This window comes from Saimiri boliviensis, chromosome X (genome assembly GCF_048565385.1).
Source record: "Saimiri boliviensis isolate mSaiBol1 chromosome X, mSaiBol1.pri, whole genome shotgun sequence".
Lineage (NCBI taxonomy): Eukaryota > Metazoa > Chordata > Mammalia > Primates > Cebidae > Saimiri > Saimiri boliviensis.
In genome coordinates, this window is record NC_133470.1 from 131690735 (window position 1) to 131707057 (window position 16323).

A 16323-nucleotide genomic window follows, 5' to 3' on the forward strand; every position below is an offset into this window, starting at 1 on the left:
CCTCTGGGGATAACTGTCCCAGTTGCCTGAGAAACAATAACGTCATTATTTAATAAGTCATCGGTGATTGGTCCGCCTCTGAAGTTAAACTTAAAAGCCCAGGTTACCCGCGGCAATCTATGCTGGCTGATCACCGTGACGATGCAGCTGAGGAACCCACGCCTACAGCTGGGTTGCGCGCTTGCGCTTCGCTTCCTGGCCCTGGTTTCCTGGGACATCCCTGGAGCCAGAGCACTGGACAATGGACTGGCGAGGACGCCTACCATGGGCTGGCTGCACTGGGAGCGCTTCATGTGCAACCTTGACTGCCAGGAAGAGCCAGATTCCTGCATCAGGTATCAGATATTGGGTACCCCACTCTCTGCTTTTCCATATGTTTGGGTGTGTTTGGGGAACTGGAGGGTCTCAACGGGAACAGTTGAGCCCGAGGGAGAGAGCTCCCTGACCCGACTCTGCTGCTGCTTTTTTATCCCCAGCAAACTGTCCCGAATCGGGACTAGTCCTAAACTTTCTGTGTGTGACCTTTCCTGCGATGGGAGTCCGGCCAGCGGCCCTTTTTCTCTTTCTCTTTCTCTTTCTCTCTCTCTCTCTCTCTCTCTCCCTCCCCCCCCCCTTTCTTTCTCTCTTCCTCTTTTCTTCTCTCTCTCCCTGCCCGGTTCTCTCTCTCTTTTTTTTTTTTATTACTGCTCCTTGCAGGGCAGGGCTACCCCAAAGGGCAGTGTGCCCAAAGTAGCCCTGCCCGGTTCCATTCAGACCCTTCTTGTGAACTTTTGCTCTTCCTCTGCCAGGTGCTAACCGTGAGAACATCTAGGGTGGATAGGAGGGATGAGGGACTAAAATTCATGCCATTTTTTTTCCTTTTGGGGTCGTGGGTTTCTTGGCAGTGTCTCGAAGGACTTAGAGAGACCATAACGTCGATGAGATCTCTCCCACCTCTCCCGTGAGTATGGCATCAGGCTGAAAGGTTGACATGGAGGCAATTTATACATTATTTACACCTTTGGGTGAGGGTTGAGGCTGAATTAGATAGGTATTGAACGTATCTGACCCTCAAATTCCTTATCTATAAATTGAGATTACAACCTTTTAATTTCAGGGAGCTAATAAAAAAAAAGACCTGTAAAATAGTTCTTATCTCACACAGATGAATTTTCAATGAGATAACCTTTAAAGTACATAGCACAGCGCTTGACCATTAATTGCATGTACAGAGCAAATGTTCCCTAACCTGGAATCGATGGGAAAATGAATGTAAATCTGCAAATCTGAATGAATATGTGTATTTTTCTGGAGAGAGGATATTTACTTTTCTTCAGATTCTCAAAGGGCTCTGTGATTTTAAAAAGGTTAAGAATCACTGATAGATATTGTTAAAAGGTAGCAGTCACAGTACCTTTCTGTGTCCATAAGTTATTCCTATGAATATCTTTAGAAATGAATTCAGGGTGTTGGTCAGACATCACAGAAGAAATTGGCCTTCTAAGTTTCATGTGACCCTGTGGTACAGTATGTGTGGCAATTTTGCCCATCACGGATTGTGTGTGTGTGTGTGTGTGTGTGTGTGTGTGTGTGTGTGTGGTATTTGCCTCTGATTATAAAACTAATGCATGGTCGCAGGGCACGGTGGCTCACGCCTGTAATCCCAGCACTTTGGGAGGCCAAGATGAGTGGATCGCGAGGTCAGGAGTTCAAGACCAGCCTGGCCAACATGGTGAAACCCCATCTCTTTTAAATAAAAATAGCTTATAAATATTTTTTTAAATAATAATAATAATAATTTTAAAAAGGCCGGGCACGGTGGCTCACGCCTGTAATCCCAGCACTTTAGGTGGCTGAGGTGGGTGGATCACCTGAGGTCAGGAGTTCGAGACCAGCCTGACCAATATGGTGAAACCCCATCTTTAAAAAATAAATAAATAAATACTGGTGGTCAAAAATAATGCATGGTCAAAAAAAAAAAAAAAAAAAAAGGCCAGGCTTGGTGGCTCATGGCTGTAATCCAAGCACTTTGGAGGCCAAGGCAGGTGGATCACCTGAGGTCGGTAGTTCAAGACAAGACCAGCCTGACCAGCATGGTGAAACCCTGTCTTTTTAAACTTAAAAAAAAAAAAAAAAAAAAAACTAATGCATAGTCATGGCAAAAAATGTAGATAAAAAAGAGCATAATGAAAATAAAGATTTCCCCCATCATTCCACCACCAGAAATAATCATGGTTAAAATGTTAATATACAATCTTGCAATTGTTTTCTATATAAATGAAAACATAGATTTCTTTTCATTATTTTCCATAAAAATGGGATCATATTTATGTCATGCTTGGCTAATGGCAAGACTTTGGCACCCAGCCTGGGCTCAAATTTCTGACTCATTGTTACTTAGCCCTATGACATTGGGCAGATTACACTTTTTTTTTTTTTTTTTTGAGATGGGGTCTCACTCTGTCACCCAGTTTGGAGTGCAGTATCACAATCTCAGCTCACTGCAACCTCTGCCTCCCGGGTTTAAGCAATTCTTGTGTATTAGCCTCCCGAGTAGCTGGGATTACAGGTGCACCACCATGCCTAATTTTTGTATTTTTAGTAGAGATGGGGTTTCACTATGTTGCCCAAGCTGGTCTCGACCTCCTGGCCTCAGTTGCATCATATATTTCTCATTCTTATTTTATTTGGGGTTTCTAGAGCACAAGTATTAAGGGGATAGGAGATACAAAATGATATCTGGAAAAGCAATTTATTTTACCTTACATTGCTTGTGATTACTACCACACTATTACTGGGTTGGAAAAAATTGTGAAATCCCAAGGTGTCTAACAAATAGGAGGTACATAAGTGTTCACTTAATGAATTGTAATGATTATTGGATTTTTTTTTCAGTGAGAAGCTCTTCATGGAGATGGCAGAGCTCTTGGTCTCAGATGGCTGGAAGGATGCAGGTTATGACTACCTCTGCATTGATGACTGCTGGATGGCTCCCCAAAGAGATTCAGAAGGCAGACTTCAGGCAGACCCTCAGCGCTTTCCTCGTGGGATTCGCCAGCTAGCTAATTATGTGAGTTTATAGATAACGTTCTTTTTCATTCAGAGGACTATAAGCACTTCTGTACAGAAGCTTGCTTAGAAACAGCCCTAATGGCTTGGCCCGGTGGCTCACTCCTGTAATCCCAGCACTTTGGGAGGCCGGGTGGGTGGATCACCTGAGGTCCAGAGTTCGAGACCAGCCTGACCAACATGGTGAAACCCCATCTCTACTAAAACTACAAAAAATTAGTTGGGCGTGGTGGTGCATGCCTGTAACCCCAGCTATTCCAGAGGCTGAGGCGGGAGAATCGCTTGAACCCAGGAGGTGGAGGTTGCAGTGAGCCAATATCACATCATTGCACTCCAGCCTGGGCAACGAAAGCAAAACTCCGTCGTCTCAAAAAAAAAGAAAAAAAAAGAAACAGCCCTCATGATACTTAGAAAGTAGAATAGCTGGTAGTTATCTGAACATTGAATTGTAAGGCTTATCAGGTGGAATTTGCATTCCATCAGCAGACAGATGTTTTGCAATAGCTCTTGAGGCCCATCTTGGAGTTCTCCTTTTGCTGAAACCACTGAACTCTCTAGGAGGAAAAAGGAACTTGGTTCTTGACATATGTGTGCATGCATTTCCATATAACCTTTGGGAAGCTATTGTAGTGGTACTATAAACTACAATTTTAGAAGATAGAAGGAAAATATTCTAGAGATCATTGAAGAGATATAGAGTCCAACACTAGTTAAAGATGATGAAGACAGATTTTATTCACTACTACCACAGTAGAAGAAAGAGCCAAGTTCAATTCCAAATACAACAAAGACAGGTGGAGATTTGTAGCCAATGAGCAGATTGAGGGGGGTCAGTGGGTGGAGTATTTAAGAAGACATCAAGGGTAGGGAGCTTCTTGCTAAAGGCAGACCATGGACTTAAACATGAAGGGTGGGGAATGAGGTAACTTGATCAGATATCAACGGTGGCAGGAGTTACTTAGCAGGATTCTTGTTAAGACGGCTTGCTAGGACAGACATAGGAGGCCAAGGTGGAGGCCTAGTCAAAAAGAAGGCTTATCAGAGAAGTCTATCTAAAGTTTGGTCAAGGAGAGTCTTTGTCAAGGTCAATCTATCATTGCCCTCAAAAGGTAGCTTTCAGGATCCCATCAGGAAGATTATCATGGCTACTAGCTTTCTCCTTAGTTCTGGGCTATAGTTCACATGCATAGTTTGAACTAGCTCAGTAGAACTGGGGGATTTTTATTCTTTGTCTGCCAACAGACTCATCTGGATGATTTTGGGGGTTTATCGGAAAAAGCCCCCAATACCTGGTGAAGTAACTTTGTCTCTGCCCCCATCCTGGAATGGTTCTCTCTTTCTGCTACCTCATGATTGGCCTTCTACGGTAGTGACTCTTTTCCTCCCTCTCATTTCAGGTTCACAGCAAAGGACTGAAGCTAGGGATTTATGCAGATGTTGGAAATAAAACCTGCTCAGGCTTCCCTGGGAGTTTTGGATACTATGACATTGATGCCCAGACCTTCGCTGACTGGGGAGTAGATCTGCTAAAATTTGATGGTTGTCACTGTGACAGTTTGGAAAGTTTGGCAGATGGTATGTTTTCATTCCAGAGATTTAGACACAAAGGAAAGAACATTGAGGCCAAGGTAGCTGAGCCAGTGAACCAATCTTCAGATTTTAAATATGCTGTCACAATACTGGAAATAATTATTCATGTACCAGAGCTCCCATCTCTTCTCTTTCAGTGAATTCATTCATTCATTCGTTCGTTCATTCATGTAAAATCCATGCATGCCCAACCATGGCTAATATTGGGCACTTATAATTCAAGAGGGCTCTGAGAGTTAATTACTTAGTAATTATAACTCTCTATAACATAATTTAGGAGAGTCCAGGTTGTCAGTCAGTCACAGAGAAAGAAGCATCTTCATTCCTGCCTTTCCTCAATATATACACCATCTCTGCACTACTTCCTCATAACAATCCCAGAAGTCTGGGAGGTACTTTACATAATTTAAACACAGAACAACTAGGCCGGGCGCGGTGGCTCAAGCCTGTAATCCCAGCACTTTGGGAGGCCGAGGCGGGTGGATCACGAGGTCGAGAGATCGAGACCATCCTGGTCAACATGGTGAAACCCCGTCTCTACTAAAAATACAAAAAACTAGCTGGGCGTGGTGGTGCGTGCCTGTAATCCCAGCTGCTTAGGAGGCTGAGGCAGGAGAATTGCCTGAGCCCAGGAGGCGGAGGTTGCGGTGAGCCGAGATCGCGCCATTGCACTCCAGCCTGGGCAACAAGAGTGAAACTCCATCTCAAAAAAATAAATAAATAAATAAATAAATAAACACAGAACAACTGCCTGTCCCTGCTGCTGGTTTAGACATGAATCTTCCTGGTAGCCTCTTAAAATATACAGCCCCAGCCGGGCACAGTGGCTCATACCTGTAATCCTAGCACTTTGCGAGGCTGAGGTGGGTGGATCACTTGAGGTCAGGAGTTTGAGACCAGCCTGGCCAGCATGGTGAAACCCCGTCTGTACTAAAAATACAAAAATTAGCTGGGCATGGTGGCACGTGCCTGTAATCCCAGCTACTTGGGAGGCTGAGACAGGAGAATCACTTGAACCTGGGAAATGGAAGTTGCAGTGAGCCGAGATCACACCGCTGCACTCCAGCCTGGACAACAGAGCAAGACTCTCAAAAAAAATATGTATTTATATGTATATACAACCCCAGCTGGAAATTCATTTCTTTCCCTTATGTTACCTATTATTTTCTCATACAGGTTATAAACACATGTCCTTGGCCCTGAATAGGACTGGCAGAAGCATTGTGTACTCCTGTGAGTGGCCTCTTTATATGTGGCCCTTTCAAAAGGTGAGATAGTGAGCCCAGAATCCAATAGAACTGTACTGATCGATAGAACTTGACAACAAAGGAAACCAAGGTCTCCTTCAAAGTCCACTGTTACTTAATATCATCCTACCATCTCTCCCAGGTACCAACCACTTCTCACCATCCCCATGGCTGTAATTATAGTCTAAGCTACTATCACCTGGAAAGTCATCCTTGTGTCCTCCCCTTTATTTCACCGTTCGTGTCCTTCTATCAACAGTCCTTCCACCAGTATCTCTAAAATATCTCCTGAATCAGCCCACTTCCTTCCATGTCCACTACAGGCACCCTGGCCTTCCAAGCTACTATTGGCTCTCACCTAGACTGCTTGCTGTGACAGCCTGTTCTCTCTGCTTCCACTCTGTCCCCACCCCCATCTATTTTCCAAGCAGCACTAGAGTTATCTTATTAAAATGTAAATATCAGATTTTTTTAGAAAGAAAAATTCTCCAGACATAGCAGTTATAAAAAATATAAATGGCATCATCAGTTCCCTGCTTAAAACCCTAACTGGCTTCCAATTGCACTTGGAATGAAACCAAACCACTAATCCAGCCCTTTCCTGCCTCCCCAAAGTCCAAAGGGTCATGGCTCTTTCCCTCGCTACACTGGTTTTCTGTCTCTCAACACTGTAAGCTTATTGCTGCCCCAGGGCCTTTATACTAGCTTTTTTACTGCCTGGAGAATTTCTTCCCCAAAGATTTTTAAGGGCCAGGCTTCTTAACCTTGAAGTCTCAGATCAAATGCCACATACGCAGACAGTTCTCTACTTTAAAATAGCCCTCTGTCCATTCATTCTTCATCCCATTAAGCTATTTAATTTCCTTCTCAGAGCTCCGCACTATTTAGAAGTATTTGTTGACTTGTTACCATGTCTTCCCACTAGAGTGTAAGTTTCATGAGGGCAGGGACTCATAAAAGTCTGACTTTGACTATATCCCTAGTATTTGGTTAAGCGTTGAATATTTATGGAAGGAATCCTTATTATTTCCTTATTATCTCTGCAAAATAGTCTTTTTTTCTTAGCATCTTAAACCTGATATCCCACCTGCCTATCTACAAACTTTTTTTTTTTTTTTTAAGATGGAGTCTCCCTCTGTTACCCAGGCTGGAGTGCAGTGGCGCAACCTTGGCTCACTGCAACTTCCACCTCCTGGGTTCAAGCGATTCTCCTGCCTCAGTTTCCCAAGTAGCTGTGATTACAGGCACATGCTACCACATCTGGCTAGTTTTTGCATTGTTAGTAGAGACAGGGTTTCACCATGTTGGCCAGGCTGGGCTCAAACTCCTGACCTCAGGTGATCTGCCTGCCTCGGCCTCCCAAAGTGCTGGGATTACTGTGCCTGGCCTCTACAAACTTTTTGTTCCGTTAACAAAATATATGCCTAGGATTTAAGTTTTCTTAATGCTTGATGGAGTCCTATGTAATTTTGCACCTTTTAATTTTACTCATTAAGATCATTTTAGTTCTGATTATAGAAGTAAAGTAACTATAAGGGATTTAAAGTTATATGGCCTACTTCTGAAGCAAACTTCTTAACAGTGAAAGTTCCTTATAATAAGGGTTTAAACCAGGCATCCCCAAACTACGGCCTGCCGGCTGCATATGGCCCCCTGAGGCCATTTATCCAGCCCCCCGCCGCACTTCCAGGAAGGGGCACCTCTTTCATTGGTGGTCAGTGAGAGGAGCACAGTATGTGGCGGCCCTCCAACGGTCTGAGGGACAGTGAACTAGCCCCCTGTGTAAAAAGTTTGGGGACGCCTGGTTTAAACCTCCTCATGGAGACCTTCAATCTGTAAACTCAAGAGAAGGCTGCAAGTGCCTCCTTTAAACTTGACTGTTTTCATCTCACAAGGATGTTGGTAGAAAGTAAACAGAAGAGTTTCATCTGTTTTCACAGCCCAATTACACAGAAATCCGACAATACTGCAATCACTGGCGAAATTATGCTGACATTGATGATTCCTGGAAAAGTATAAAGAGTATCTTGGACTGGACCTCTTCTAACCAGGAAAGAATTGTTGATGTTGCTGGACCAGGGGGCTGGAATGACCCAGATATGGTAAAAACTTGAGGCTTCCTTGTTCAAGACCCTGCAGTAGGCCTGTTTCCTATCTGACATTCAAGGTAGAGGTAAAGTTCCTGGGAGGAGGCTTTCTGTGAGAGTACTTAGAGCAGGATGCTGTGGAAAATGGCTTCTCCATATGGGTCATCTAGGTAACTTTAAGAATGTTTCCGGCCGGGCGTGGTGGCTCACGCCTATAATCCCAGCACTTTGGGAGGCCGAGGCAGGTGGATCACAAGGTCAAGAGATCGAGACCATCCTGGTCAACATGGTGAAACCCCATCTCTACTAAAAAAAAAATACAAAAATTAGCTGGGCATGGTGGCACATGCCCGTAGTCCCAGCTACTTGGGAGGCTGAGGCAGAATTGCTTGAACCCTGGAGGCAGAGGTTGCTGTGAGCCGAGATCGTGCCATTGCACTCCAGCCTGGGCAACAAGAGCGAAACTCCGTCTCAAAAAAAAAAAAAAAAAAAAAGTTTCCTCTTCTCCTTTGAATTATTTCATTCTTTTTCTCAGTTAGTGATTGGCAACTTTGGCCTCAGCTGGAATCAGCAAGTAACTCAAATGGCCCTCTGGGCTATCATGGCTGCTCCTTTATTCATGTCTAATGACCTCCGACACATCAGCCCTCAAGCCAAAGCTCTCCTTCAAGATAAGGATGTAATTGCCATCAATCAGGACCCCTTGGGCAAGCAGGGGTACCAGCTTAGACAGGTAAATAAAGGTGTATATTTTAAGATGGTTTATATATGCAATACCAAGCTTGTCTTGGGCCTAAATCTATTTTTTTCCCTTGCTCTTGATGTTACTTTCAGTAATAAAGCTTTTTGCTAGAACCATTATTTCTAAAATAATGCTGCAGGATCATTTTAATTTTTCCTACAAATGCTTGATAGTTCTGACATAAAGAATGAATGCCAAACTAACAGGGCCACTTACCACTAGTTACAAATCAATCACACTTATTTTCTTGGTTTTTCAGGGAGACAACTTTGAAGTGTGGGAACGACCTCTCTCAGATTTAGCCTGGGCTGTAGCTGTAATAAACCGGCAGGAGATTGGTGGACCTCGCTCTTATACCATGGCAGTTGCTTCCCTGGGTAAAGGAGTGGCCTGTAATCCTGCCTGCTTCATCACACAGCATCTCCCAGTGAAAAGGAAGCTAGGGTTCTATGAATGGACTTCAAGGTTAAGAACTCATATAAATCCCACAGGCACTGTTTTGCTTCGGCTAGAAAATACAATGCAGAGGTCATTACACGATTTACTTTAAAATCTTTATTTTGGGCCGGGCTTGGTGGCTCACGCCTGTAATCCCAGCACTTTTGGAGGCCAAGGCAGGCAGATCACTTGAGGTCAGGAGTTTGAGACCAGCCTGGCCAACATGGTAAAACCCTCTCTACCAAAAATACAAAAATGAGCCAGGCATGGTGGCATATCCCTGTAATCCCAGCTACTCTGGAGGCTGGGGCAGATTAGCTTGAACCTAGGAGGTGGAGGTTGCAATGAGCCGAGGTCATGCCTCTGCACTCCAGCCTGGGCGACAGAGCAAGACTCTCATCTCAAAAAAAAAAAATTCTATTTCCTTGAATAAAATTTTCCAAAGTTGAAACTTTATGTAGGAATAAAATCATTAAACCCACTCATCCAGATACCCATCCCCCTCATTGAGATTCTCTCCCAGTTATCAAAATGTGTAGCATATTTAGCTACAAAGAGCTGAACATCACTAAGACTGAAGCGTAACAAAAAGGGTATGTAACCTGTAACTTGGTCTCTTATGATTCCTCCACTGGGAAATTTGCCCAGATATAGTGGCTCACTGCCATGCCAGCACCTTGAAATGCTAGGTGGGAGGTTCACTGAAGGGTAGGAGTTCCAGACCAGCTGGGCAACAAAGCGAAACCCCCATCACAAAAACTAAAATCTAGCCAGGTGTGGTGACAGGCACCTATAGTCCCAGCTGCTCAGGGGCCTGAGGCAGGAGGACCACTTGAGCCTGTGAGCTCAAAGCTGTAGCAAGCTGACCCATGACACTGGCAGAGCACTCCAGCCTGCACAAGAGGAGACCCTGTCTCAAAAAAAAAAAAATCCACTGGGAGTTTCATACACCAGAAAACCTATTCTTTGTAGTTATTTTGGTATGATAAAAATGTCTACTTTAAAATATGAAGGGGAATGTCAAAATGTTTAAAGGAGTATAAGACCAAGTCCATATTATACACGTTACAGTGCACTATGTCTGGAGAATGACTGTTACACCACAGGTCTGAGACAGCAAAAAAAACTTAAATCCACTATGAATGTGTTACTGACTTCTCCCTGTTTGCCTGAAATTTATCTACTTACATGATAACCAATAACCACTGCATAATGGCAAACAGTATCTCATAAAGACCCTAGTGATTTAATTGCCAAATTAGGTAATACCAGGAAGAGGCATAAATTTCCCCATAGGCGGAATTGTGCTGATGGCTCAAGCTTATTCCCTCCCAAAAGATAAACCGCAAACAAATGAAGTGAACATAAACTCAAGATTTTATTGTCTTCATAAAAGATGACACTTAGAACTGGATCACTTGGCCCTGTAACAGAACAGAAAAAAAGTTTAGTTTTGTATTTCGCCACAAACTACTGCCCCATCAAGAACATTACCTGTTCTTAAAATGTTCACCATGCTATATTAAGCTTCCTCATTCTTCCTTTCCTCCTTGTAGCAAAAGACCTCACAGATCTAGTATTTTTAGAGGATTACCCTTGAGGTCTATGCCACAATGAATGAACATTCACCTTTTCAGATAATAAAGCTATATGAAAAAGATTGCACCTTCTACCCATAATTATATACCTTTCTCTTCTTATCTCCTCCCAGTTCAAAATGCTTGCATCTTTTAATAGCCAGCATTCTCTTAGATCTGCAGTTGGGCTCAACGCACTCGAGCCTTAGCACAATCTTCTTTGTAGTTTTAGCCTGGAAAAAAAATTAAATCAAAGCCTTAATAACTGCAGAAGATCACTTCCTTCAAATGACTACTTTAAGTACTATTTAAAGCAAAGCATTGCAAATAATAGTTGCCCCACTTAGTACACTCTTAAGCTATGGGGAGAAAACAATCTAAATATCAGTGAATTCAAGAGAAAATGTGTACTAAAAAAAAAAAAAAGAGAGAGAAAATGTGGTAATAGCAAATATAGCACATCATCCAGTTGTTAACAAGTGTGAATCCAAACCCCATTCAGGTCAAACAACCTAGAGCTTCCTATCAAATGGACAACTCATCTTGCCACCTTGAACTTGTGCTCTTTAATCTCAACAGTTTGTGAGGCTGAGGCAGGAGAATCGCTTGAGCCCAGGAGTTTGAGTCCAGCCTGGGCAACACAGTGAGAACCCTGTCTCTATAAAGATCACTAAATTCAGCAGGGCACAGTGGCTCACGCCTATAATCCCAGCACTTTGGGAGGCTGGGGCAGGTGGATCACGAAGTCAGGAGTTCAACACCGGCCTGGCTAACATGGTGAAACCCTGTCTCTACTAAAAATACAAAAATTAGCTGGGTATGGTGGTGCGTTCTTGTAATCCCAGCTACTGGGGAGGCTGGGGCAGGAGAATTGCTTGAGTCAGGACCTGGAAGGTGGAGGTTACAGTGAGCCCAGCACTCCAGCCTGGGCTACAGAGTGAATACTGTTCTCCAAAAAAAAAAAAAAAATCACTGAATTCCAAGACTACCTACAATTATGTCTAGAATTTATGTACATTCAACTGATTTAACTCCAAACTACTCTCTCCACTAATACTTAATGTTTTTGTTCTTTTAACTTAAAACTATTGTTTACAAGTTTTAGATTTACCAAAAAATTTCAAACATGCTAGAGTTTTCTAAACCTCCAGTTTTCTAAACAACCAGTTTCTCATATTACATTAGTATGACTCATTTGTTGCAATTAACGAACCAACACTGACGCCTTATTAACTCAAGTACATACTTTTGTTTTGTTTTGTTTTTACATTTCCTTATGTTTCCCTAATACCCTTTTTGTGTTCTGGGACCCCATCCAGAACACCACATAACATTTAGTCATCACATCTCTATACCCCTTTGGCTGTGGCAATTTCTCAGACTTTTTGACAATTTCAGAACTACTGGTCAGGTATTTTGTAAAATGCCCCTCTTGGGATGTTATTTTTTCTCATGATTAGATGGGCTTATGGAGTTTTAGGTTTACGTGTCACTTTCATCACATCTTATCAAGGGTATATATCAAGATGACTCATTACTGTTGATGTTAACCTGGCAAAGCTCAAACTTAAGGAGTAGTTAGGTACCCTCCTTGAGGATGGGGTATCTACATAAATTACACAGAATTCTTTTATATGGGAAATATGCTTCATCTAATTTTTCCACCATCTCAAGCATTTTTTCTTTGAGGTACAAACAATCCAATTACATTCATTAAGTTACTTTAAAATATGCAACCATGTTATTAGTGACTTTAGTCACCCTGTTGTACTATGAAATAGTTGGTCTAATTCATTCTATTTTTTTTTGAACCCATTAACCATCCCCACCTCCCCCCACTACTCTTCCCAGCCTCTGGTAACAATCCTACTCTCTATTGGAGTTCACTTGTTTTCATTTTTAGATCCCACAAGTGAGAACATGTGATGTTTGTCTTGAATGTGCCTATTTCACTTAACATAATGATCTCCAGTTCCACCCATGTTGTTATAAATGAATGGATCCCATTCTTTTTATGCCTGAATAGTACTCCATTGCATATAGATACATTTTCTTTATCCATTCATCCCCTGATGGACACTAAGGCTGCTTCCAAACCTTAGGTATTATAAACAGCACTGCAACAAACACAGGAATACAGACATCTCTGTGATATACTGATTCATTTTCTTCTGGGTATATACCCAGCAGTGGGATTGTTGGATCATGTGGTAGCTCAATTTTTAAATACTCAATTTTTTAATAAGCTTGCCCCTTTAGCCAGAGTTCTGCTGCTGCTGCTAGTTTGCAGTTCTTAATAGGCCAAAACCTAGTTAGAAGCTCTGTCTTCTTAAAAAGTTATCCAAATGTGAAGATATATAAAAATGCACTCCTTCTGCCACCCTGAGATCAAACGACTTACTGTACCCAAATGAGCACTGAAGGAACTGCTTAATACTTTCTAGAGCTAAACTGCACAAAAAGCCAAGTGCCAAAAGAAAGGCTGTGTTGGAGGGAATGCTCTGTTCCAGGCATCGTCCTAATTAATTACTTTAAGGGTTAGCCAAATCACCTAAGGTGTGAGAATAAAGTCGAGAATGCTGAATTCAGGAAGTCAGCAGACAGACCTGAATGGCTATTTTAAGAGAGTTTTAAGACTTCATGAGACAGGCAGCTGACTGCAGGTTTCTGTGATGAGAAACAATAGAACAATTATTAATGCAACCAACAGTCCAGGATTCAGACATGATGACAGTTAAGGAACAAGGCAAATTAAAGGATTTACCAGTATACTCACACTTCAGTTCTTAGGAAAGCAGAGCACATTCCTCGATTTTTTGCCTCTTCAGAAAGGAAAGGATAAAAAACCGTAAACACTGAAATAGGGACTAGTCAGACCTGGGTTGCATTTCCAGATCCACTGCCCACTAGTTCACTGCAGTCAACTGTGAAAACTTCGCTGAAACTAACGCTATCCCTGTATATGGAGTGTGTGGACCAGAGACAAGTGCATATCCTTACCGCAATTAAGTGGAAACATCATCAAACAGTAATTACCACTTACCTTTTTCCGGAAAATCGGCTTAGTCTGCCCACCATAGCCACTCTGCTTCCTGTCATAACGCCGCTTTCCTGGGAAAACGAATTGGTATTTGTTATAAAATAAGGAAGATCAGTAAGGAAGTCTTACAGGTTTTATCTTAATTTCGCAGCATAAATATTAACGCTCTAGCCAGGCGTGGGGAAGAGATTTGGACTCGTATGTTGCTGTACAAATGTTACCACACTGGCACTAAATTACGTGGAATCCATCTTACCCTGGGCATAGAGAGAATCCTTGCCCTTCTTGTACTGTGTCACTTTGTGGGGTTGGTGCTTGCCACACTTCTTACAGAAAGTCCGGCGGGTTTTAGGAACGTTCACCTAGTAAAGAAACCGTTCAGAACGTGCAGTTATTTAACCACAATGGCACAATGCCCTGAGCCAGCTAAAGCTGAGACACTGCACGAGAAGTCCTCAGTACACGCTACCTCTAACTAAAGGGTGGGCCAGTCCCATGTGCTTCAAGCCGAGCTCCCTCCCTGCGTCGAGGTCCAAAGAGAGAAGAGATCTATCTTATTAACCCCACCCCCGGCTAACTACCTCTCTGAACCCATCATTTCAGTTCCTGGCCCGGCAGCCCGGTCCCTTTAGGATTGAACCCAGCAAGACTGGGTCGCTCTGATATATCGACTCCACACAGGAGCCTGGACCCATCCCGGCACTGCACCGTAGACGAAATGGGGAAAGATTAGGCTGGATGTTACACGGCCCCCAACCAGAGACTCCTACCATTTTTGCGTGAGCGCTACCGGCACGGAAAGAAAGAGGCCGGACCAGACACGGAAGTATATAGGCGGTTCTTGATCGCACTTCCTCATGGGAGTCCGTAGGAGCAATCATAGAGTGTAAGGCTCAGCGCAGCGCCCTCTGGCGTTGAGAGGACTCAGTTCGGAGCCGCGAGCGGGAGCTTAAGCAAGGACTACGCCTAAAGCGTGATCCGCTTGCCCCGACTTCCTCCCGCCCCGCAGCTTTGCAACTTTGCGTCTCGTTATCTCTTTTCAGGAACGCTGCTACGTAATAGCGTTTAGTGAAGGGAGCAGTGCTTTTCCCAGCTCCTCTGGCCTCCCCCATCCACAGAGGAAGCCAGGACTAGGGTCGAACGGAGGGATCCTCCACCTCCACGTTCCATTCCTGTTCCACGTCAAGGTCACTGGGAACACCTTTTACAGCAAACTGCTGGTTCAGTGAAGGCCTTGGAGGTAGCAAATTGCTCCAGTTCATCTATCACATGGCCAGTTGTTCCGTTCAACAAATGGTTATTGAATGTCCAGTATGTGTCACGCACTGTTCCAGGGGAGGAATACAGTAATCTAATAGGCTTATAAATGTACAATTATGAACTAAGTACTTTGAAGAAAACGAACAATGGCCTTAAAGCAGCACCCTTCTGTTAAGGGACTAAGTCAGTTGCTCTAGGTTCTGAAAAGTGACACTGAAATTGTTCGGCTCCTGTAATAGCAATCACCAAGCCTAGAAGTAGAAAGTGTCTAGCGGCTTTTCCCTTCCTTGCATACCTGGCAGAAGGCATAAACTCAGTTTCAACAGACTCCAGCATAGAAAGACTGCAGAGTGCTAAGCATTTTAAGCCGATTGTGTCATACAATTCTCATAGTAATTCTTGGAGACAGGTGGTAAAATTATTCCCATTTTACAGATGAAGCAATTGAGGCCATAGGATGTTAAGTGATTTTCCCAGTGTCGACAGTATTTAGTGAATCTAGGATACAACCCCAGGTAGACTGAATCCAGAGCCTGTGTTCCTTTACCATTTTAAAATACTGCTGTTGTGGCCTGGTAATTATAATAGCTAAAAAATTATAGCACACTTACTATATGCCAGGCATTCTCCTAACCACCGTATATACTACCCGTTTTAATCCTGACAGCAACCCCAGGAGGTGTGTACCAGTATTACTATTTAACAGGTGAGGAAACTGGAACACAAGAGATGTTCGTAATCCCAGCACTTTGGGACGCCGAGGCAGGCAGATTACCTGAAGTCGGCAGTTCGAGACCAGCTTGAACAACATGGAGAAACCCCGTCTCTACTAAAAATACAAAATTAGACAGGCATGGTGGCATATGCCTGTAATCTCAGCTAGTTGGGAGGCTGAGGCAAGAGAATCGCTTGAACCTGGAAGGCGGAGGTTGCAGTGAGCCGAGATCGCGCCATTGCACTCCAGCCTGGGCAACAAGAGCAAAACTTTGTCTCAAAAAAAAAAAAAAAAAAAAAAAAAGTTCACTTACCCGAAGTCAAACAGGTGGTTATTTTTTGTGGAGCTGGAATTTGATCCTAGGTAGTATAACACTACATCCTTGCACTTAACCACTGCATCATACAAAGGAAGCAGGGGCATCTGCAGTGTATATGACGGTGAGGAGAAAGAATTGAGCTGAGACTCAGGAGAAGGTGGCAGTGGAGTAGGGGCTGAAGAACCATGAGAGTCTGGGGTATCTTGCTTGCATAACCTTCTAGGAACATGCATGGGTCCGGAGCTGACACTCTGATCACC

General features: G+C 43.3%; 2 protein-coding genes across 4 annotated transcripts; one reads left to right on the forward strand and one right to left on the reverse strand.

Moving 5' to 3' along the window:
- The first annotated feature begins 89 nt into the window (after positions 1–89).
- On the forward strand, positions 90–9603 carry GLA (galactosidase alpha). Of its 3 annotated transcripts, none has more exons than XM_074392175.1 (8): positions 90–337; positions 2431–2548; positions 2875–3049; positions 4446–4623; positions 5815–5906; positions 7826–7987; positions 8508–8705; positions 8974–9603. In XM_074392175.1, the coding sequence occupies exons 1-8, from the start codon at positions 142–144 to the stop codon at positions 9262–9264; spliced, it is 1410 nt and encodes a 469-aa protein (XP_074248276.1). In that variant the 5' UTR covers positions 90–141; the 3' UTR covers positions 9265–9603. The 3 variants fall into 3 exon arrangements, with proteins under 3 accessions (XP_074248276.1, XP_003940187.1, XP_074248275.1); XM_074392174.1 differs by lacking the exon at positions 2431–2548 and adding an exon at positions 885–940 and having other exon boundaries at positions 264–335; XM_003940138.3 differs by lacking the exon at positions 2431–2548 and having other exon boundaries at positions 91–335.
- Positions 9604–10506: 903 nt separating this feature from the next.
- On the reverse strand, positions 10507–14650 carry RPL36A (ribosomal protein L36a). The gene is made up of 5 exons (XM_010350855.3): positions 14540–14650; positions 14026–14131; positions 13773–13840; positions 10840–10962; positions 10507–10576 (listed from the first exon to the last, which is right to left on the reverse strand). Exons 1-5 carry the CDS (start codon positions 14648–14650, stop codon positions 10556–10558), a joined length of 429 nt encoding a protein of 142 aa, XP_010349157.1. The 3' UTR covers positions 10507–10555.
- Between the last annotated feature and the right edge of the window lie 1673 nt (positions 14651–16323).